This window comes from Acanthopagrus latus, chromosome 2, assembly GCF_904848185.1.
Source record: "Acanthopagrus latus isolate v.2019 chromosome 2, fAcaLat1.1, whole genome shotgun sequence".
NCBI lineage: Eukaryota > Metazoa > Chordata > Actinopteri > Spariformes > Sparidae > Acanthopagrus > Acanthopagrus latus.
In genome coordinates this window covers 6,389,375-6,410,578 of record NC_051040.1, presented here as the reverse complement: position 1 = coordinate 6,410,578, position 21,204 = coordinate 6,389,375, and the positions used below count along the sequence as shown (strand labels likewise).

The window sequence follows — 21,204 nt, the reverse complement described above, 5'->3', positions numbered from 1 at the left end:
AAAATCTACTTTATAATACATACTATTTTTGTATGCTTACATATTACACTATATCTCACCAAGGTCTTATTTTTGGCATACGTATAGTAGATGTCCTTCTGAGGAACCAACTGTTATGCAAATGCAAATCCCTTCACCCATATTAATTCACAATTGTGGGAAACAGTGCATCCAGTCAAACATTTAAACTCATTAAAATGGTTTAGCAATGCACATAATGTATAGCACCTAATCCTAGAGCAGTTATAGGGTAGCAGGATATAGAGTGATAGCCGCTGGATTCATTGTTATAACTGGTGGTCACCTCAGTCACCATTTTGGCTGATGACACATGCTGTTAGCTCAACAGTAACTCCTTGTGTCCATGAAACACATTTTCTCTCCGATCAGGCCCGTATTCACTTCACTCAGGCTTAGGCTTGTAAATAACATCCTCATTAGGTAGTGGATTACAAAAAACATATTAAACACTCCTGGTTCAAAAGTGTACAGGCGCTGTCTCACAGATTAGAAAATCCTGCAGATGTAATGAAATTCTTCTCCCCCCCAAAATCTGACAAGTAATACTGAGCCTTGCTTGTTTTGTCTCTGCATTATAGGATTTGTGTCACATTAAAGATGATGTGACAGAAATTAAGGTTGGAAATAATTCTATAGACAGTTGAGTGGGATTGGTAACTTAATCATTACCTTAATTTGTAAACACTATGTTTTTGAAAGATGTGTTTTACATTCCTACACTGAGTCAATTAGCAAATGGAAAAGGTGATTTTTGAGATATTTTTTGCATCCTACAGATACTGTTGCTTCAAAGTAACATTAATTTGGGTGTGAAAGCTCAAAAGTTTAATGAGAATCCAATGTTAGTTTTATTTGCTGTTAGCAAAATATCACCAGTAAGCACATTATAACATTGCAGTCTTTATCAGCTCATTTGTATTAATGGACAACAGATTTTAATATTCTTAAATTCGGGTTAAAGTGTTCCAACTACAATTGAGTGTAAGATTTAAAGTGACTATGAGGAACTTATAAGTGTTCCTGAAAAAGTTTCTTGATGCCGCTGATGATTATAAATGACCTGTTACAGCAAACGAGACCATCAGTGAAGATACTTCTATTTTTATATAGTTATTTTTAATGCCTGGGCTCGGTTCCGATCACATATATCACGTATAAACTGACCACGAACAACAAAAGCAGACACATACAAGACATCTTGACATGAAATTGGGACTCATCTGGTGCAGATTTGAACGATTGAAGTGTAAATTAAGGAAAAATCAGGAGAAAGATGACGGAAGATTACAATCAACTTCACCTCTGCTGTGAAGTGGTGAGGTCAAGAAGTATCTAAGTCAAATGATTCTGACCCGACAGGTGTTTTTCCTCTTTGAAACCACATTTTGATTCTATATTAGGCAACATCTCTCCCTTTTACAGTTAATTCCTTGGACCTGGGTATTTATTTTTTTAAGTGTCACAGGACAATGAAGAGACACATTCTGAGGGCAAGGCAGGATTACAAAGTGTGTTTCTTTGCCATACAAAACACTTACTGAAAGAAATTGACTTGCACCTATCAAGGGTAATTAAATTTTAATTCATTTGATTTTAATGTTGTTCTATTTACTAATACAGATTTATTAATACATATAAATCCTGTATCCTTGTTAAAATGCCTATTTGTAGTTTAAAGTCCTAGTGCAGCACTTTCAACCACCAGCACAAGTGTTTCAACCGAACTGAAGTTATCTGGTCATCTTTTGACTACATTTGACAATGACGACATTTTGTTGCAGATCTCATTGGTTTTGCACTAAACAGAATCAGTAACTTCGAGGGATATTCTTGCTGTCCAGCTGCCAGTTATAATATGGACAAACACTGGAAGATTCTTTCTGTGGCTTCATTTGAATAATGATGGCTTTCTTCAAACTTTGGGGATTTTTTTCTGCACTGCTAAGCTGCAAAACCCAAAAAAATAAGAGACTCCGCTGATTCTGACTCACACAACTCTAACAGCAAAGTTAATTAAAAACCAATGTACTTGGCAGGATTGCAAACATCATTCTTGCTTTTCCAGTCGGCTGTTGACGCTGATAAATTCTGACAATTTCCCCATGGCTGGTTATGTAGCCGTTCTCTGATACTGTTATGACTTCTTCGACAGATCAAGTTCTGAAAAGCACTTCACTGCTTCTAGCGTTACAAATGCAACACAGTGAGGACTAATAGGACAAGAAAACGAGTGTGAATGTAATCTGTCACTGTACAACCAGCTGTTTGTCAATCTGACGGTTGTAGACCAGGGTGCTAGCTAGCTGGGGTCGTCATGTCCCCTGGCTTCTCTCATTTCTCTGGGAGATTACAGTATTATGGTCCTCATTTATATAATCCTGTCAATGGGATACAGCCCCCTTCGCAGCGCTACCCCCAAAACGAAGTTCATAGCAACTGCAGCGTGTAATCAGTTAGGATACAGTAGCTCAACAGCTTATAAGATGATTATGTTGTGTTGCAAGAAGGTCATGGACCTTATGCTGTGATTGATTACACAAGTATTGTGTCTATGTTGGTCTTTCTCTAAGATTTTGACCCCTGCTAAAGAAAAGCCCTAAACTATATGGATTTCCATTCCTTAGTTGCGCATTCAGGGGTCAATGACAGGAGTCACTGCAGTGCCACTGTTTGTATTAATGTAACATATGATGTTCTACAGAAAACAAGTCAGAATTTGAAAGGTAATTCACATATCAGTCTATCATCTGATGTTTACTGAGGTGAAGACTAATATTGTCATATCAAGGATTTTTGGTTTACGTTGATCTGATGTTCTAACCACTGGATTGTGTGCTTCTCTGGACAACATGAGTTTGTCTCAAATTTAAAGTGGATATTGAAAAGTTATCTCAGGAACCACAGTCTTGTAACCGTTGCTGCTTGACCTACTAGATAATATTTGTATCTGTGGCATCCACTTGAAGAATAGTGTTAGTCTGCAGGAAAAGTCCATTCAGCTAGTCCACTCAATAGCGTTTGTCAGTTTTATTAGCATATATATTCCCTGCCAGATGTTTTAATTTCTAATCCTTGTTTTCCCCTGGCCTCCTGTTTCTTAATCCTTGCTACCTAAGTACTGTGGAGTCTGTCTGTCAGGGGATAATGACCGGAATCGATGTGAGAAAGGACATAACAGGAGCATAAACCTTTTGAATAAAATAAAACCATGTGTTATGTTACAAAAGATAACAGGAAAAAAATTAAATAAAGGGTTATTTTATTGACAATTCATACTGCCATTGTTTCATCATGATTAAAAAAATACAAATTTCAATGAGAGAAAGAAACCCAAGAAGGGGAGACAGAGTGAAATGACACATGACGAAGTGAGAAATCATTCAGATTTTTGGTGAAAAAGGAAATATAGGCTCTGACACAGAAGATATATCAAGACAGAGACAGAGTTCAAGGGGGCTTTGCATTAATCTCACGTTGTAATGACAGTTTAAGGTTTTGGTATTCTGATGAATTCCAGGATTGGGCTTAAACTGCTTTCATTTTGTTTGCTGGTCTTTAATCTTCTAACCCTGCGTTCTTAATCAGAACTCAGAGCAGGTTTTTAATCTCGCATGAATGAGGCCGCGGATTATGGGCCTCTGACCTTGCCATGCTGCACAGCTGCTTCCTTCTCAAATCAAGTTTCTCTTCCTGTGTAGCTAGCAAAAGAGGATCATCTTAGTTTTCTGTGCTACAATGCTCCAAAATCCAAACTGTGCATAAAAGACTGGGGAAGAATCCTAATTTTTGAGAAGGAAGTTTAGAAATGGGTCCAACTGATATAATGCTTTGGTATTTGTAGGTGATGCCAGCTTTGACAAACATCAACTTGAGGATTTTCTACATATGTGTCATGGCAGCACAGGGGGATGATATCTTATCTCTGTGGCATTATCATCTAATCCTTTTGACTTTTAGATGCAACACCACTTGTTGAGTTTGGATTTGCAGCTTTGTGTGTCACTGGGAACAGACACCGACAGCGTTAGTTCACTTCTCAAAGATAGGTATGACTTTTATTAGTCGCTTCAGGGTTTCTGATGTTATTACCCCTTTAACCTTGAGGATTGTTCTCAAGAAAACACGATGAGATTGCTTTTTCTTTCATTGTCCCCAAGTGATGCAGTAGCTATTTGGAAGAACACAAGACAATAAGGCCAGTCTGCCACTGAGGGATGTAACAATTCATATCAGAAGACAAACAACACCATTCTCAAAATAGCTTCTTCATTTTCTAAGGGCCTCCCATGAATGGTTGTTCTGTTTAAAACTATTTTGTTTGATCGAGTACAATACAAGATCCTCACCGCTCTGAAATAAGTTGGAGTAGTCAGACCAGTGGCAGTTCACATTATGGCTCTGTGAACCCTAACAAATCCTTATCCTAGTTGGCTGACATGGCCCATCCAACAGATGATCAAAGCCCATAGATTTTATTATGTTTTGGTGCTATCCATTACAGACGAAATTTAACTGTGTACAAAAATCTTGTTTTTCTTGTTTGTAATTAACTTGGTCTGTCTTATGCTTTCACCTGAGATGACATGTGCACCGATATACTTAAAACAGTGCAAAGTCCATATGAGAACTAGGTTGCAGTTAGGGTCAAAATGATATTAGGAAACACCAAACAGAATGACTACTTTTAAAGCCAATGAGGATGATACAGATTGTTTCACAACAGCTGACATTAAAACATCTTTGGAAAGCAGCCCAACACGTGCCATGTTAGTCGCTAAAGCAGAGTCTTCTTTGTCAGATGTGAGCATCAGTAGCTTGTTTCTTGTATCGGTGATTTATTTTAACTTTACTTTGTGTTACATTTTCCTATGTATGACAACCAGCCAGTGTAACCTGCGCCACCTGTCGGTATCTGCAACATCTAATTTTACAAGTGAGGAATATCTGCTGCATTAGTCAAAATAAAGGCAGTGAATGTTACAACTGCAATTACATCATGTTTGGGCAATATAAAAGCTCAGGTTACTTACTCTTCTTTTTTTTTATATGACTAGAACTGGTTTATAGTTGACTGAATGGCTTTTCTTTTGCCCAGTCTGCATCCTACTAAACATCAATGTGTACCTTTGTGACTAAAATAAGTGTTTCATGACATTAATGTGAAAGCAGCATGTGAGGCTGCACAGTTTGTTTAAATGACAAATACAATGCTTTACAATTTAAGAAATGCAAAGAATTAAACTTTGTATTTTATACTTCACTGATTTACAAGTCTGGAACATGGCGTATGTGATTTCGCCGAGAGAGCCTCTGTCCTACATCTATTTTGCACAGCAGGGTTACCGGGATGGCTATCACATACTTTTTTCTAATTTCCTGTCTGCAGAGCCTCTGGGTACCTACACTCTCACATAGCTTAGGTCATTTATCAGCCTCATCTGAATCTTCCTTTAATTTCAACCCCAATTAATTCCAATTTTAAGAAGATCTTTTAAATCCATAGACAGCTGTTCAGGTTCAACAGTTACTACTACTAACAGAAGTAACAGCATGTACTTGTACTCTTAGTTGTCTAAATCCATACTTCCTCTTCCTCGTTCAAGAACTCAGTACCTACTTTATTCATAAATGTCATTTTGGTTGGACTGTGTCTATTAATGTTGACTGAGTACTCCAGGCTGTTTCAAGTTTGTCAATTCTGCAACTTTAAATGTTGATGTCCAAGGAAAAACGTATACTATATCATGTTGTTCTTGATGGTCAAGGGTCAGCATAGTTTGCAAGGTAAATAGAGTTGTGCTTCCATCTACTGGCCAAACTGTGGCACTGTGTGGCATCAATGGGAGGAGATATTCATACTTATTGCTAGTTGAAATAAAACACTGAATTGGTAACAAAAAGTTGTTTATTTAAATCTGTAATCGCTGAAAGCATTTAATAAAAAAATACTCAACATGAAGACAGACCTAAACGTATGAGAGAATGCCATCAAAATGGGCTCTGGGTTAATGTGCAACAGTGCATGAGACAAGAATATACAAAGATTGCCTTTATCTGTCTCTATTCATACTAGACTACTGCATAAGGCACGTTTTGCAGCAAATAACATAACTTCTTATGTTCCCCTGTAACACTTTCAGACATGCTGGAACCATTCCAGTCCGTCTCAAACATACATTCCAACTATTCACTGGCATTCAAATTATGCTGTTGAGAACTTGTGTTAGCTGTAATAATACCTCATTATCTACTGTTAAAGTTAAAAGTTATGTTAGTGCTGTGCATATTTAATCAAAGAAACAGCATAATGAAATAATACAGTATGTGTGAAGAATATAATGAGAGACAAATAAGCCTAAAATGAAAGGAAAACCTTATTGTGGGGTGGGTGTGCAGTGAGAATAATTTTGGCCATCAAAACACAGTCGGGTTATGAGTTTCCCTGAGAAAAACAAACTCAATTTTAAGAAGCGTCCTCATAATTTACAAATGGAAAGATTTTAAGAATTACCTGAAAATTGTCTGCACCTTTAAAATGATGAATCCTGGATTCTGTGTTTACTACAGTGAAATGCATATTAGAAATACAGCGAAGGAATTCTGACATACGTCTATGTCAGTTTAACATACAGATATCAGCCAGAAAGTCATTCAGTGAAATACACAGGAAAGCATATTTATCCCAAAAGGGGATTACAGTACATTGTTTACATCCAGACAGGAATTGAGCAGAGATGCAGAATCAGGGCAACTCTGTGGAGAACCAGCCTCCTCTGTTTGTGTACCGGCCTCTGGCGTAGCAGTTTGAACCGAGCCTGTATGTGACTTGCTTGGGTCACACTCTGAAGAAGAACTTACCATTTCAATAGAAATCTGTGCTTCCTCATCTTTACCCACAAAGCTAGTGGAAGAGAAGGACAAGTCTGATGAGGAGAGCTTGGCAAGAAGTTGCAAGTGGTCCTGATCAGAGCCCGACTCGATGTTGACACTCTTACATAACCCGCCCAGACTCTGCCGTGTCTCCTCCAGGTTATGCTCCAGCTCAGTTTGCTCCTGCAGCAGCCGTTCTTTCTCAGATTTCTGTTCAGAGAAAGACAGTAAGGAGGTCTTTTCAGGGTATAAGCCTTTTTTTGGACAAAAACTTTACTGTAGAAATGTCACTCAGTGAAGCTCTGTAAATATTTAGTCATAAGTCCTCATTTTTTTTCTCTGTTAAAAAGCTTCCTTTTCATACCAAAAGCTTGAATTCAAATTCCTACAAAAGTAGTATTGTCAGCTTCATGCAGTTAAGTGCAGAGTGCAGTTGTATTGTCAGCTAAATGTAATATACCTAGCATAATGACCTTTGGTAGAAAACACTTTTGTTTTCTTATGTCAAATGGACAAGCGGTGATGGGACGGGTGAGGGCTGTGCTGGGAACTTGTTCAGGAGAACAAAAGTACTTGCATTGCTGCACTGCATATTGGTCGCCACTAGATGACAGTAAAAGTCAATATGAATTTATAGTTCAGGAAAGACACTAAATTAAATCTTACGTTTTGACAGCATGTTAAGAATACCAGATAAGTAAAGACAACTTACCAATCTTTTGATTTCACATTCTAGTTGCTGTATGCTGTCTAGTTTTCTCTTACGGCAGCGCTGTGCGGCATCACGGTTTTTACTTCGTCGGCGGACGTCGTGGACAAACTCCAGCTGATCTTGGGTCAGGTGATGGTGTCTCAGGAGCTGCTGGAAGGCACTCCGGCTCAGTGTGGCGATCTGGTCCACTGGGAATGGGAGCTGAATCTGTAGACGACACAGTTGAGGATTTATTTTACCTAGCATCTTAAACTGTCAATAACCAAACATCATCTGCGAATTACAATTACCTCTGCGGCCCTTTTGTTATTGGCCTCAGTGTCTCCATCTGTGTCCAGATCTGAGTCTTCCCCAGAGTTGAGCGAGGAAGACATGTAGGGGCTCTTCTCTGACTGGGACAGGCTGTCAGTGCGTGGTGCCGGGTCATCACCTGCGTCAAGGTCCTTGAGGAAGGGACAGTCTCCTACACTGGAACTCAGGTCCAGCTGCTTCAGCCAATGAAAGTCTGATGCTTTTGCCAGATTGTTTTGGTCCATGGGATCCAGGGGGAGGGGTTGAGCCTGAGATGGGCATAGATCAGGCCAAAATCCCTTTGCCAGATGTTCAGCCACCTCTCTCTCCACGCTGCTCCTCTCCCCAAATCCCTCTTCGTGGCTTAGGGCAGTTAGTGTAGGGTCTGAGAGATCACCTGCCATCCTTTGTTCAAGGCCAACCTCAGTCTCATTTAATAACTCACTGCAGTCTCCAGCTCCTGATGTGTTGAGTGGACACGAACGGGGGTTACAGTTTGTTTCAGCACCAAGTGTCTCTACAGTCTGTTTAACATCGCCACTGGCTGGATCAATGACTTCTGGCGGATTCATATCCCCTGGGGTTGACAGCTCACAGGGTAAGCCACAGTCTGCCAAACTCAACTCACTCTGATTACACACATCTCCCATCTCTAAAATGTCTCTTTCGCAGAACTGCGAGGGATGATCTGCTTTGTTGGAGTCTGGGCATGACAAAGACAACATGGGACACACACCATTTGCAGATAACTCCAGAGATAAGGGGGCCATTTGTGGGCCGCAGTTCTCCAAACAGAAGTGTTCTTCCCTGCTGTCTGTCGGACCCTGTGAGGGCTGGGGACACTGTGATGGGAAGTCTCTTTGTTCATCACCTCTTGAAAGCACTGAGCTGTGTGACTCAAATGATTTTGGTTGGCTGCTCTCTATACTGGAGCCAAAGCTGGCACTGGCATCCCGGCTCCGACAACAGGCTCTACGCCTGACCTCCTGTGAGGTTCTTTTGCCCTCAGAAAACTTTGGGATGAGAAAATCAAAGCAAGCTGACTCCAAGTTATGAAATCCCAAAAACTCAGCACTGCTGTGAATGGCATGAATGTTTTCTTTGGTGAATGGCAGCTTTGATGTGTAGGCAAATTGAAGCAAAGGTTCAAAACCCTCAGCGGTCACCTGTAGGGAAAAGAAATATAACAATTTGTTATGGTACAACAAAAATCACACCGTTTTAAATCACGACATCGTGACCATAATAGAAAGGTGACCATCTAATAAAGGAACGAGGTCAGAGCTACAGGACATTTTCATAAAACTGCTATTGAAATATATGACATAGTAAAATATAAAGCTGAGTGTGAACTAACACTGTCATCGAAAATGAACAAAGCTCCAAATAGCAGAATGCTACATTGCAGTCCGCAGGGCTGACACATGCATTATAATCACAGACCTCGTGATTTACAAATGCACAGCAAGCTAAATACATCTCGTAAAAAATAAAGACATCAATGTTAAGTTTCTGTCTTTTAAGAAGCCCAAAGTGAATTATTAATTATGTGATTATTTTCGATTTCTGTGTCTAAATGTATTGATATCCTGATAACAGTGATCAAGTACATAGGTGCCATATTTCCAACTTTGTTCACTCACATATTTGAAATAGAGCAACTGAAATCAACAGGGTCATACACTGGTAACTATTTTTTTGTTGTAACCATTTTATTGGTGAGAGCGCTGTAACTAACAATACATTAAAGCACAATTCAAATAATATGCAGTGTCGGTTTTTCTTTTCAAACCACTTCAGTTGAACAGCAGGACACTGACCTCATCTGACAGGGTGATGATGGGATTCTGTGTGGTCACACTGGTAACCCGGCTGTGAAAGTAGTCGCTGCAGGAAGCCAAGACAGAGCAATGTGCCCGAAAACTTCTGTTCCCCACCACCACCGTCACATCACACAGGATGTCTTGCTGCCTCTGCTCATTTAGACACTGGAGAACATGAGCACTGTGCACTGCAGACTGAAAGGTGAACACTGACGAGCGAGGAGCGTGGCGCGACATGGTTATTACAAGCTCAGCCTGTGAGATGGAGGGAGAAATAAAGATTTAAAAAATTTAAAAAAAAAAACTTCATAATCACAATGCAGTTAGACCACTTTGATTAGTCAACTGACTGAAAATTAACTGATAACAAGCCTGATAATTCATTATTTTTTCTTAAAGCAAGCATGTCAAACATTCATGGGCACCTGCCTCTCAAATGTGAGCACTCTCTGGTTATCTTTACTCTATGACAGTAAACTAAATATCTTCAGGTTTTTGATTGTTGGTAGTCTGAAACGGGACATTTGCTCTAAGGACAAATTAACATCTCAAATGTGCCATCTGACATCTTCTTGGCATTACTGAAATACTCACAACACAAAAAGGGAGCTTCATGATTTTATAAAACCGCTTCAAGTTCATTCGTTTTACTGTCTTTTCACCTCAACTATTGTTCTGGGCTGCAGATAAGGTCACCGGACAGTCAAATGACCTGTCCTTCTGCAAAAAAATTGAGTGTGCCTTTTCGCTACACAGGCGATAAATGACAACTTTAGAGTTAGCTAAACGCACACAATACATTTTAATCATTTATATACATAATAACATTAGAATAACTGATTATCATTACAGATCATTTATTGTGGGGTCTCCACTTTTGGGACGACGTCCACTTGCTCCTAACTTAAGCAGAAGAGAAATACCGATGGTGTGGCTGACATATGTCACCGCTGTAGACTACGATAAATGATGATCAGTATCGTACTAATGAAGCTACAGCGAGGACACATTTACCTGGTTAGTTAATGTTTATACTCTTGGGCAAGTTTAAAATGCTGATTCATGATACGCCAAGTTAACGTTACCCAGCTGGGCCTGACGGAGGCGTAACGAAACACATCGAAAACAAGGACAAGAACTTTACGATACCAATGACTGACAACGTTTTAATCGACATGTTACATAATGGTCAATAATGTTAAAACGGAAAGGATTTAAGCTAGGCCAGACCGCTAGCCGTTACTACACATCGAGCGACCGTTTCTTCCTGTTTTTGCCTTAAAAACTCCAACCTTCAAAAACAATGACTATACTGTTTTTAAAAGTCATTTTAAACGGCCTAATGTTCACTGACCTGCCATGTCAGCTTGATAACTCTGCCATTGGTAAAATTTAGAGTAGAAAGAAGACGTTTCTGGCCATCCGGAGCCAGACTTTCCCCTCGTCATGTGACAAGTTGGACCAGAAGCTGTGTCAGCACTTACTGCGCATGCGCAGTGAAAGAGAAATCCAGCACACAAGAAGACAGGAGAAACTTTTTCCCATTGTGAAGCATTTCATTACATGACATGATAAAAAATAAACATATAAATATTTCTTTTACAAATTTTGATTTCATCAACTTCGATTTGTCCTGATTAATTTGTTGTTGTTTTTTTTGTTATGTGTACAAATCTAATAACACAATCTGTTCAGTGACTTGAACACAGCTGTTCTGAAACACTGCGTGACACCAATGTAACAAATATGTCGACACTCTCAAATGTCCCTTCCGTATAATCATATCATATCATTATCATATCATTTCACCACAGGCCAGTTTGAGTCACTGTCAAAACGAGCCAAGTTGGGTCAACTCTTTGAGATCCCATATATACTGTGGCGCTGAAGCAGCAGCAGGTTGGTTTGTGTGGGTTTCCTGAGTAGTGAGTCCTGGTTTGATTAGAGGATTCTTTCATAGAAGAGGAGGTAGGCTTGGCAACTCTGGACTTTACTCTCACTGACGGGCTGAACGCTTGTGTCGCTGATATGGTACCAGGATCCTCTGGGTGGCTCTGCATCTCCTGAGAGACAACGATGAGTTACTGGACATCCGTCAAATATAAAGACCAAATTATGATTTCTTTTCACTGGCATGGCTGGGAACACCTACCTTGCACTGCAATTCCGTTGGATGAGGGTTTAGGGCCCTCGGGTCGTACTTTCACATAGGCTGTGTAATGACCCGACCTCATTGTTCCACTGTGCTCCACGATACCGTACAAATTGTACAAAATCTGAGTATCTCCTGCCTCGTTCTGTTTGGAAACAACTTCTGGTTAGTACTCAGACTATAACATACCAATGACATATGTACAAGTAATCTTATAATATTTAATAAAAGCTGTTAATCCCAGTATTTACCTTGCATTTAACACCACAAAAGGGAGCTAGATCCAGTATCAAGGGGAATTGGACATGTCTGTTCACCTTACAAATGCTGTATCCATTCTAGAGGAAACAAAAAACAAAGTGATATCATTGAAATGATTTACAAGGAAATGTTTCAGTGCATTACAAAAGACAAAACGTAATCAAAACAGAACATGTCTTGCTCTTTAAGTAGCTGGTTCACAGCTGAGTAAATAAAAACTGCTTGGCTGACTGACGGGATCTGAAGTGTAAAAATGCTGAAATTCTCTTGAACCGTCTTACCTGTTGAAATCTCTTCAAATGAAGTGTAAGCACCGGTGGGGGAGAGGAGATCAGCATTTGCTTCAAGGCATCAGTGTAGACATTCTTCTTGGATCCTAAACAAAGCATGAAAAGACACATTTAATTGAGCCCCTAAGTGAAAAAAGCTTGGACCAAAAGACACAGCATATCATGAGGAAAAAGACCAATGATACACAATGTTATTGGCTTCCTGCCCTGTTAGAATTACTGGATTGATGATCCTGTTTAGTACAGCATCCCCAAACATGTTTGAGTTGTACAATATCAACAACAACAGGTCAAATATGATTACGGAGAGAAGTTCCTCATACCTCCAGCTTTGTCTTTTGGCTGCCGTTTAGTACATGTGACACAGAGCAGGCTGTTGTTCTGCGTCAGGGTTTCCACTTCTGTGAACTGGAAAAGGCATGACTGCACTGAACACTCTTGTTTCTCAGGGGCGGTTCTGGTTGCCATTGTGTGGAAGGCCAGCTCTGGATCCTGATTTACTACAGTGTACTCTTTAGCCTCCAGGGGCTCATCTTCACTCTCCATGACTTGTTCTGTGGCATCAGAGTCTTCTATGAAAGTGTCATCCAGGGTTACTTTCTCCATGTCACTCACCAGCTGTGTGTCTTCCTCTTCTTCCTGATCCATGTCAGATGTTTTGTCATCGTCTATGATGCTGTCCTTTGAGTGCTGCTCCTCCGATAAGACAGTGAAACGGTTGCTGACCGGTGACGTGGTTGATGCGTTGCAGTCAGTAACTGAATCGTCGTCCTCCTCTTTTTCGTTCTCATCCTGGACTGTGTCTGGGTTCTTCTGGTCCTGCTCAGACACACTGGTTTGTGCAGGATTTCCTTCACTCAGTGAAGCTTCCTCATGCATGTCATTGTCAGCATTTTCCCCATCATTTGCATCTGCAGTAGGATCTGTCTGCTTGCTCTCTGTCTGGTTTGGAGATGTGAGACTGTCCAAAGTGACTCTGCCCTCAAACTTCTGCTGCCTCTTTTGATGCTATTGGCCAAGAAAGGAAACAATGCACGCCATTTCATTTATTCTGCACAGTAATTCAACACCCATCCATCAAAGGATAAATTAATGGAAAAATAAAAATGTAATTAAATTCCACTGTATAATTTTAGTTTGGCACCTTTGCCTGCTTCTTCGCCTGCTTCTTTGCCTTCTTCTGCTGGTACTTGCTGCCACCTGCAGTGGGAATGTCATCATTTCCATTTGTCAAAGCGGGGCTGACTCTGCCACCTGGGCTCGAATCAGAGGTGGTCTGAATAGCTTTTTTCTGGTTCTTCTTTCTGTATGCCTGTAAGATGTGGTCACAAGGCGGCATATGCATGTGAGACAAATAAATGATGAGCATTTAACGTTCCAACTTACTGTTAAAAAAACACTAGTAGGGGTTTTACCTCATCAGCAACAGGAAGGGAAAGATCCAAAAACATCTCAGTGACTACAGACACCTGTAAGCAAAGTAGAGGCCACTTAGCTCGACATTAACTCAAAACCATCAGGCGTCTTCAAAGTTTGCCAACAACACGTACCGTTTTACACTGCTGACACATTATAGTGCTGGTCATTTCCCCACCAAAAACGTAGTCGACAAAGTTTTTCGGGAATCCATTTTTCTCATACTCTGAAATCAGAACTTCATTGTCAGATGGCCACATTTAACTTATAGGTGTGCTTAGATTGTAAACTATAATAAGAGCCAACATGGTTTTTCTTGCTCACATGACATGACAAAATGTAGCAAAATTCCTTACCTTTGACTAGTGTTTTCAGCTGCTCTCCATCTGTGCCTTTTCTAGATTCTTTCAATGCCTCAGTGATCCCTGAGCTTACTCTCTGTAGAGACAAACACAATCTTGAGATGATGATGAAAATAACCTTTTGTGAACAATACGCAGGATATCTTATATAGTCTAATCATTTTATATCAAATATAAGATGGACAACCCTTTCCCAGTATCTCAATAATTTTAGCCTCTTTACACTCTGATTGCATTGTTGTAAAACCTCTGCTCTGTGAAAACTGACAACCCTATCAGAGTAGCTTTCTGGGAAAGCAACATCTCAGAGGTCATTAAAAAAAAGAGCTATTTCGCCACAATTCTTTGCATTTCACACATAACATGTTCCTCGATCTGCGAATAAATTTAGAAGCTGACTTGGTGCCAGTGGGCTGGAAACACAGAATCTAAGTGCACAGTTCAGTGCATATCAGCTGGCTGCTCTGGTGTCAATAAAATAGTGTTCCATGCAACATTAGCCACTTGTAGAGCTACAGTTTCCATTTCAAGTGCAAAACTTTCACCAATGTGTATACAGACATTTATTCAAACTGAACACATACTTTGATCTCCTCAGCTCGCATCCCATCCAGAAGATAGCGCAGCAGCTCCTGACTATCTTGCTGCTGAAATCCTTTGAACCTGGCAGCTCTGCAGAAAGGAGACAAGACAATGAAATATGCTTGGGAGTATACTTCACGCACATATTAATGGTTAGTTGAACTTGAACTCCTGGCTCTCACTTTTTACAAACTTGTGTGAACAACTCCCGTGGTGTTACCACACCCTTCTTGGATTCCTGGATCTCGTTCAGTAGTTGACACATAGCCAAAGTCAGGGATCCAGGCTGGTCTAAATGTACGTTAATAGGCTCCTGAAATCATAATAAAAACAAGTTTTTAAGTAATAAACGGTGCATTTTTGGTAGGAAAAACCGTAGCATTTTTACAGCTTCAAGAAAATATCTAAGAAATAATGGCAACACACCAGTTCTGAGGAGGCAACAGGTTGAACGTCAAGACTCATTTTCTCTTCTGTCACTTTGTTGAGAGTCTGTCTTAAGAGCTGTGTTTGTGAGAGATTCTGGAAAAGACAATGAAAGCAGTTAATAATAACTCAACGATTTAGGAAATCTCTCATCTTAATGCTCCGATCCCTATTACGCACAGTCTTACCTGAATAACTGCATTAAAGAAACAAGTGTTTCCTAGGTTGCTCAGCCCTTTCACTAAAACGCCACCGCTGTCTTCAGATGTGCCGTTTTTTTGTGATTTCCCAACCGTCTCTTTCTTGACATTTTTCTTTGGATGGGCCTTTTGGATGTTTTCTTTGTTCTCCTTGTCTTCCCTTTCCTCTGCTTTCACGGTCTCTGTCTTTTGCTCAACTTCCACCGAGTTGTCTTCCTCTTTCACTCCTGAACAGCCAAACAGAACGTAGTTATAAACACATGTAATTCCAACAAACCTTACAAAAAAACCCACACTGATCCTGAACCTACTTTTCTGCGGCCTGTTTATGGGATCTGCAGAGGTTTCTTTTTGCAGGTTGGTCACCAGCTGGGACAGCTGTCCTGTTTTCGAGTACTGGACTTCATCATCACATAAGTAACACCTGGAGATTGGGAAACATATGGAATAAGGGAATAATTAATTAATCATTGTTATTAACACACCACAGTGAAATCAACACACCACAGCAACACACTCGTACTCACCACACACTCCAGTTGTCCAAACTGATCACCAGGCAATGTGGATCTGACCGCGGAGTCTCGTAATGTTTGATGGCATGCTGATTCTCAGAGGTTCGTCCACATCCCTGGTAGAAATACACAGAAAAACACATCTGGACATTTAGCATCAAGTCATTTCATACACTTTCAAATTCTAAACGATCAGTGGGTTGAATACACTCACTCTATGGCCGCATTTCAAGCACATCCATACAGCTGCTGTTTCTTGTTCCTCCTCAGACTCCTGTTGCAGGGTAGTGCTGGTATTTTCTTTATTTTCTTCATGCTTACAATCCTGGCAACACGTCAGATCAGATTTCACAGAGAGTTTCTTTAGTAGAGTTTGGTCTGTTCCCTTCTTAATATGTCTGCAGGATGGACCTGTGAAGAAGAAAAGATAGAAGTAAAACACACAATGAGAATCTCTCTCTAGGCCTTCCCCAGGTCATCACACAGGCCATGAAAATGATGATACATTCTTTACCTGTCAGGTCAATGTCATCTTCCTCTCTAGAGCTCTTCTCCTTCCCCCGTTTCTTCCCCATTTTCACCTGATGTTCCGCACAGGAGATGAATGAAAATCAGACAGCAGTCCTCTGAAGTGTCGTTAGCTTTGGCTAATGGCTACATGGGATTATAATTCAGCTTCACACGATTTAGTGCCAGTATGTTCAGTGTTAGAAGCAAGAAACAATGAATGTAACGTTTAAATTCACGACCATCCTCATGGTCCAGTCAACTTACTGTATTAAACGGAGCCTGAACCTTTCACAGTTTTCAGTTTCGTTTACTTTGAGTGGATGACTTCACGAATCCGCACATAGTTCACTTTGTTTACGATTTACAGCCGTTAAATAAAATATTTAATGTAACAAAAATTGTCCCACAAAGTTTCCAGTTCTCCCCACAAAAAAACAACCACTCCGCTGATTTGGCAGAAAAATCCCAGCTGACACATGCAGACAACAGAGGAACAAAATGTGATGGTGTCGCTGTTTCTGCTAGTCGGTACGTGTGTTTCCTGTGTGCGTCGCTTGAAGGAGTCCGAGTGGAAACAAAGCTCGATGACTAGCTAGCTTCCACAGACGCTCGGTTGAACTAGCTTGCTTGTTCTATATAGACTTTGCATGTTATTTAAACAGATTCAATTAATGTTACACGTTTGACAACAAGCGAGTTAAATTTGTCTCCTGGTAAACAAACATGTCATTTGTTAGCAGAGTTGTGAATAATGACATGTGGCACAACGTTAATTTAAAGCGACAGTATCACTAAACGTGGAGACAGAGAGCTGTTTGAAAACAAGTATTTTTTTTATTTTATTTTTTGTTTTTAATGTAGAACAGTATTGAAGATCTTTCGCCTTCATCAGCATGTCTTACTTGGAGTGGGCAGAGTCTCAGCTTGCAGAAATGGAGCTGCTGTCCAGCATGTTTCCCACCCAGGAGGAGCTGGAGATGACAGACCAGCTGGCACTAGCTGAGCTCAGGGAGTATGTGGAGGGCTCAGACTCAGCAGACAGCCCTCCAGCCTCCAGACCTCAGTTTCTCATCAAACAGAAGCTGGACACTGCAAGCATAGACATGGTACCCGAATAACCGACTGTCACAGTATGTCAGTGTGATTTAAATGTGTCCATAAACATAACATTTTTGTTATTTTTCCTGTCTTCTCTCATTTTTTTCTTCGCTCCACTCAGACAGATGTCATTCTATCCTGTGCCTATCCATCTGAATATCCCAGTGTGTTACCAGAAGTGACAGTCCGGTAAGCCATTGTCCACTTCTGATGTGTGGTAAAGGTGATAAGAGACAAGAGCTTGAATAACCAAGTTACTTGCTGTAAAATAATTATAATCTCTTCACATAATTGTTAAGATTGTTGAAAACAGAACATCGCAAATGGGCTGCAACTATCGATTGTTTTCACCATTTATCAAATAATCGTTCAGTCTGTAAGCTGTGAAAAATGCTCATCACAATTACCCAGTGCTGAAAGTAGACAACTTCAAATGACTTCTTTTTCCTAACCAGCAGTCCAAAACCCAGAGAAAAGCAGCAAATCAAACTGGAGAAGCTGGAAACAGCAACTGTTTGACATTTTTGCTTTAAAAAGGAGTTAAAAGATTAATTGGTTATCAGAATAGTTGGCAACTACTTTTCTTTTGATCAGCTAATCGGTGAATCTTCTAATTGTTGGAGCTCTCCTTGCAAAAAATCAACATGTTCGTGTGACCCAATATTATGATGACCAGCACAGACTGTATATGAAGATGTGCATACTCAAAGATGGTAGCAGCCCATCTGTGTTGTGTGTGCAGGCTTCTCCATTTGGAGGTCATGTGTTAATAGGAGCCTGTAATGAAACGTCAAATCGCGTCCTGCAATTTGACATCTTACAATACAAGCGACAGACATCTTATTACACAGATTAAATTGAGTTATGTGACTGTGGCAGGAAGTAAGAAGATATATTCTGCAGTTATGGCCTTATTTTAAGTGAAGAAATCTGCGTGGTTGAATGCGGCTGGCATATAATTTGCTATATGTCTGTTGATGAGTAGTGGGAATCACAGCTAAAAGCTAATTTTCATTATAAAGATTCGTAAACTCATAGAAGCAATTGTGCATAGAGATATAGTATTGAAAAATATTATGTATATGTGATAAAGCAAAGTACTTTAACAGCAATTAAGCACAAACACCTTGTAATTTGCTTTCAGTAAACATTGTCTCAGGAGTAGACAGTCATATGAATAATCCTATCAACCTCCTTAAGATCTGTTCCTGATATTTTATGCAATGTCACAGTGCAAATAAGCCTCTTGAAGATTTCCTTTAGAAGTTTTTGTTCCCAGGGGTTGAAACTTCTAGGTCCAAAGGCCTTGAATCTTCTCTGAATCCTTCTTACTGCATGTTTTATTTGTGCCGTAGGTGTGCTGGTCTCAGCAGGGCCCAGCAGACACAGCTCCACTCAGATCTCAATGCATACCTCGCGGAAAACTGCCAGGGGGAAGTGTGTGTGCTCTCTGCTGTGGACTGGGTGAAAGACAACCTGCAGCTCTTCATTAATAAGAGCTTATCAGCAACACCGACTCCTAAGAAAGAGTCTGCTACTCCACGGACACAGGAAGTGTTCAGCCGACTGTGGATTTACAGTCACCACATCTACAACAAGGTGAAAAGGAAAAACATCTTGGAGTGGTCCAAGGAGCTGGGCCTGTCAGGATTCAGCATGCCTGGGAAGCCTGGTATTGTGTGCGTGGAAGGTCCTCAGTCCGCCTGCGAAGAGTTCTGGTCCAGGTATCTTGAGTGTTGTTATTTTTAGCAGCTGATGTCACAGCCATAAGCCTGCTGAGGTGCCAGGTTTATTATTTTCTAAACTTTTTCCCATTTCACAGAGTGAAGGTTCTGACATGGAAGAAGATCATGATTCGCCATAGAGAGGATATTCCCCTTGATCATCAGGGCGAGGACAGCGGGACCGCTGAAAGTATCGACTCCCTGCGCAAATTCACAGGCTTTGAAGAGGCTATGTTTGACCCCCATGGGAACAGAGGTAATCACATGGACCTTGGGCAGCTCTACCAGTTTTTAAATGAGAAAGGCTGTTGTGACATCTTTCAGATATATTTTGGCATTGAAGGGAGGTAGTGGTCAGACCTCGAGAATAAATATACATGGCTGCTTGACTAGTGACTTGTCATTGACATCACTTCTCCTGAAAATAAGTGCCAACTTAGAAATGGAAATACATTCAGTGGTGTGAAAGCTTTTCTTTGTCATACAACCAAACACATAAATGGACTGAGCATATCGTCTCATGCTGATAAACTGATAAATGAACCACTTTTTATGGATTTTTCGCAGCTGTCACACTCGAGACCTCATTGGAATAAAAGGCAGAAAAAAAACATTTGTGCACTATGTGAAACAGAGTTATCACTCTTTTAGCTAATGGGCATATTTTTCCAAAAGGAGTATCAAAACTGTGTTTTTCTGAGAGTTTTCTCAAGGACCCCAGTTGTATTTGCAAGTTTAATAATCCTGCATGTGCCACAGATCACACCTTGCCCTAGGTGTTTCTTTCCTCAAATGGCACCACTGTGTATTACAGCCAGGCTATTATAGGATTTTCAAGTCTGATACCACATTAATAATTGGACAACATAGTCAACAATATGCTAGATATCTGTTTATGAAATCTGTTGATTTTCCTCTTATGAATTATAGATAACACAACCGCAGAAAGTCTCTCGACAATTTTATTTGAATGATTAGCGCTTAGATAAATTGTGCATAATTGTGGATCACACTCTTGCAATTAAAACATACTCCTATTGAACATGAATCGCATTTTTAGAAACTCCCAAGACTGATATGGAAATCAAAAGAAAAAACATTTGTATAGATTTTTATATGGATTTTGTTCCTTTGGGGTTCAGTGTCAAGGCGATCACAACAAATGTATTTTTTTTCATAAATATTTTATAAATGATTACATTAGCACAGTGCACTCCATATGTACACTTTATCTATGGAAGTCTGTAATCAGTTCATACCATTACACAATGTACTGTATGTATTCTAATGCTGTAGAAATGCCACTGGAGTTTATCTCCTTTTTAAGGAGTTTGAACCCTGAGTGAGCATTTCAGTGTTCAGGCTTTGTTAAACATTAACTGATGGAACAAATGAAAATCAACATATTGTACCTAATGAACTCCAAATCAATATATAGAGTTATTTGATGAAGAGAAATTGCAAGTACACACAACCTTAAGAACAAGCCAAAGCCAATTGTTCAGTGGTTACAGGCACCAGAGTGAAGTTACTTGCAAACTTGCTCTGTCTACATTGCCCAGCAGATGGCAGCATTATATAATCGACATTCAAAAAGACAGCATGGCATCCTTAAATGTAACCTGTTATTTCTGGATGTTAAAATATTTAGACCTAATAGAATACATAACCTGGATCCCAGAAGAGCTGCCTAAGAAAATAATGAAGCAATTGTATAATAATGATTTGGCCCAGAACAATTTAAACTGCTATTTGGATCAAATATGAATAATGTGCTTTGTCGAAAAATATGTAACTTTCATGAATCAACCATGCAGATCAAAGTATTATAATAAGTTTATGAGGTTAAAAGGTTTTTACTGTGGCCTTGTGCATTCCCCAAAAGCAAGACACAAGCCGTGTTGTGGACTCTCTTTGTAAAAGCTGGAAAATAAACCACAGTCTTGTCTAA

General features: G+C 40.0%; 3 protein-coding genes across 5 annotated transcripts; 1 reads left to right on the top strand and 2 right to left on the bottom strand.

Moving 5' to 3' along the window:
* Window positions 1-5,908: 5,908 nt before the first annotated feature.
* Window positions 5,909-11,222, bottom strand: LOC119034140 (transcription regulator protein BACH1-like). Of its 3 annotated transcripts, none has more exons than XR_005079481.1 (6): window positions 11,072-11,222; window positions 9,715-9,972; window positions 7,894-9,060; window positions 7,604-7,810; window positions 7,352-7,494; window positions 6,960-7,101 (listed from the first exon to the last, which is right to left on the bottom strand). XR_005079481.1 is itself a non-coding variant. In XM_037124902.1 (5 exons), exons 2-5 carry the CDS (start codon window positions 9,952-9,954, stop codon window positions 6,715-6,717), a joined length of 2,001 nt encoding a protein of 666 aa, XP_036980797.1. In that variant the 5' UTR covers window positions 9,955-9,972; window positions 11,072-11,222; the 3' UTR covers window positions 5,909-6,714. The 3 variants fall into 3 exon arrangements, 1 of the variants encoding a protein (XP_036980797.1); XR_005079482.1 differs by having other exon boundaries at window positions 6,963-7,101; window positions 7,365-7,494; XM_037124902.1 differs by lacking the exon at window positions 7,352-7,494 and having other exon boundaries at window positions 5,909-7,101.
* A 36-nt stretch (window positions 11,223-11,258) lies between these two features.
* On the bottom strand, window positions 11,259-16,943 carry usp16 (ubiquitin specific peptidase 16). The gene is made up of 18 exons (XM_037124891.1): window positions 16,696-16,943; window positions 16,436-16,502; window positions 16,136-16,332; window positions 15,934-16,037; window positions 15,718-15,830; window positions 15,395-15,633; window positions 15,207-15,302; window positions 14,963-15,093; window positions 14,783-14,870; window positions 14,193-14,274; window positions 13,971-14,062; window positions 13,836-13,889; window positions 13,565-13,732; window positions 12,744-13,428; window positions 12,412-12,506; window positions 12,121-12,207; window positions 11,870-12,014; window positions 11,259-11,780 (listed from the first exon to the last, which is right to left on the bottom strand). Exons 2-18 carry the CDS (start codon window positions 16,494-16,496, stop codon window positions 11,659-11,661), a joined length of 2,559 nt encoding a protein of 852 aa, XP_036980786.1. The 5' UTR covers window positions 16,497-16,502; window positions 16,696-16,943; the 3' UTR covers window positions 11,259-11,658.
* A 54-nt stretch (window positions 16,944-16,997) lies between these two features.
* rwdd2b (RWD domain containing 2B) lies at window positions 16,998-21,204 on the top strand. Its single transcript, XM_037124923.1, has 4 exons — window positions 16,998-17,537; window positions 17,651-17,718; window positions 18,885-19,253; window positions 19,352-21,204. The coding sequence occupies exons 1-4, from the start codon at window positions 17,325-17,327 to the stop codon at window positions 19,602-19,604; spliced, it is 903 nt and encodes a 300-aa protein (XP_036980818.1). The 5' UTR covers window positions 16,998-17,324; the 3' UTR covers window positions 19,605-21,204.

Excerpts from the sequence above, each read along its gene's own strand:
- LOC119034140 (XM_037124902.1), bottom strand. The coding sequence starts at position 9,954 with ATGTCGCGCCACGCTCCTCGCTCGTCAGTGTTCACCTTTCAGTCTGCA. Across the intron at positions 7,811-7,893 it reads ATAACAAAAGGGCCGCAGAG|ATTCAGCTCCCATTCCCAGT; the intron begins GTAATTGTAATT and ends TGTCGTCTACAG. Across the intron at positions 7,102-7,603 it reads AATGTGAAATCAAAAGATTG|AAATCTGAGAAAGAACGGCT; the intron begins GTAAGTTGTCTT and ends TTCTCTGAACAG.
- usp16 (XM_037124891.1), bottom strand. The coding sequence starts at position 16,496 with ATGGGGAAGAAACGGGGGAAGGAGAAGAGCTCTAGAGAGGAAGATGAC. Across the intron at positions 16,333-16,435 it reads AGATGACATTGACCTGACAG|GTCCATCCTGCAGACATATT; the intron begins GTAAAGAATGTA and ends TCTTCTTCACAG. Across the intron at positions 14,871-14,962 it reads TTCACACAAGTTTGTAAAAA|AGCTGCCAGGTTCAAAGGAT; the intron begins GTGAGAGCCAGG and ends TCCTTTCTGCAG.
- rwdd2b (XM_037124923.1), top strand. The coding sequence starts at position 17,325 with ATGTCTTACTTGGAGTGGGCAGAGTCTCAGCTTGCAGAAATGGAGCTG. Across the intron at positions 17,538-17,650 it reads ACACTGCAAGCATAGACATG|ACAGATGTCATTCTATCCTG; the intron begins GTACCCGAATAA and ends CGCTCCACTCAG. Across the intron at positions 19,254-19,351 it reads TGCGAAGAGTTCTGGTCCAG|AGTGAAGGTTCTGACATGGA; the intron begins GTATCTTGAGTG and ends CCCATTTCACAG.